At 61.2% G+C, this 972-nt stretch overlaps 1 protein-coding gene across 1 annotated transcript; it reads right to left on the minus strand.

The window, feature by feature from the left end:
* Window positions 1–566: 566 nt before the first annotated feature.
* Window positions 567–806, minus strand: KVP17_003575 (uncharacterized protein; the record flags this gene model as incomplete). Its single annotated transcript, XM_068521042.1, has 1 exon — window positions 567–806. One exon carries the CDS (start codon window positions 804–806, stop codon window positions 567–569), a length of 240 nt encoding a protein of 79 aa, XP_068373944.1.
* Between the last annotated feature and the right edge of the window lie 166 nt (window positions 807–972).

The raw sequence follows: 972 nt of genomic DNA on the forward strand, positions 1-972 counted from the left end.
GCCACCTCGTCGTTGGAGAAAGAGGATTCCAAGACGCGGCGAGAAAGGAATGCAAGGAACAGAGCTCAGAGGCGCGCGGAGGCACTTAGGCCCTATACAGGGTCTCCCCCATGGTCCCCGGCGAGACGTCCCGGGCGAAAGCGACAGAGGCACCCCGGTTGCCCTTGTCTGGCGTACCTCCTCGAGCGTTGCGGTTCACCTCCCGAGCCTCCCTGCCACGCGAACGTACCTTCAGGCGCCACGTGGGTTCCTACCCCCGCTCCCTCCGGGTCATACCTACGAGCAGCGACGCAACGAACGCCTTGTCCAGAGCCGCCCTTCCGACCACAGGAAAAGGCGGGCCAGAGCGGGAGCCAATCGGGAGCTCCAACAAAGGAACAGCGGGAGCTTGAGGACCTTTCCAAGCTGTTCTTTGCGCCAGACTGGGAGGGAGGACCTCCCATGAGCTGTTCTACTTGGTTATCCCCCAGTCTGACGAGCAAACTGCCTCAAGAGCGGGGCGACTCCTCCACTCCCCACACAATGGTCCCCTCACCAACCTCGACTCCGATCGCCACCCCTGCGCCTCAAACCTCACCCGGTGGGGAAAACTCCCAGCCGCCCCGTACGGAACCACACACCGAGGGCGGAGACAACCACCGGCCTGAAGGTCCGACTAAAAGGTTGGTGGCAAGCAGGAAGAAGTGGTGGAAATTAAGGACTCCAATGCCTCCGAAGCCACACAGATGGCCCTCCAGCAGCTCCTCAGCAGATACGATGGGCTCTGGAGGGGGGGGCACCGAGGCAAAGCCCGGGTTATGAGCCATCGTATCCACACCACTTCGGATCGGCCAATCGTGACTCGCCCCCGATCGTTCACTCCAGCCCAACAACGAGTGCTACAAGAAGAGCTCCAATCCATGAAGGAAGCAGGAGTCATCGAGCCCTCGAACTCGCCACATGCAAGCGAGATTGTCCTCGTCAAGAAGAAGG

Source organism: the organism of the source record quoted next, assembly GCF_019968985.1.
Source record: "MAG: Porospora cf. gigantea B chromosome Unknown PgB_NODE_4655_length_2097_cov_295.197, whole genome shotgun sequence".
NCBI classification, from domain to species: domain Eukaryota; phylum Apicomplexa; class Conoidasida; order Eugregarinorida; family Porosporidae; genus Porospora; species Porospora cf. gigantea B.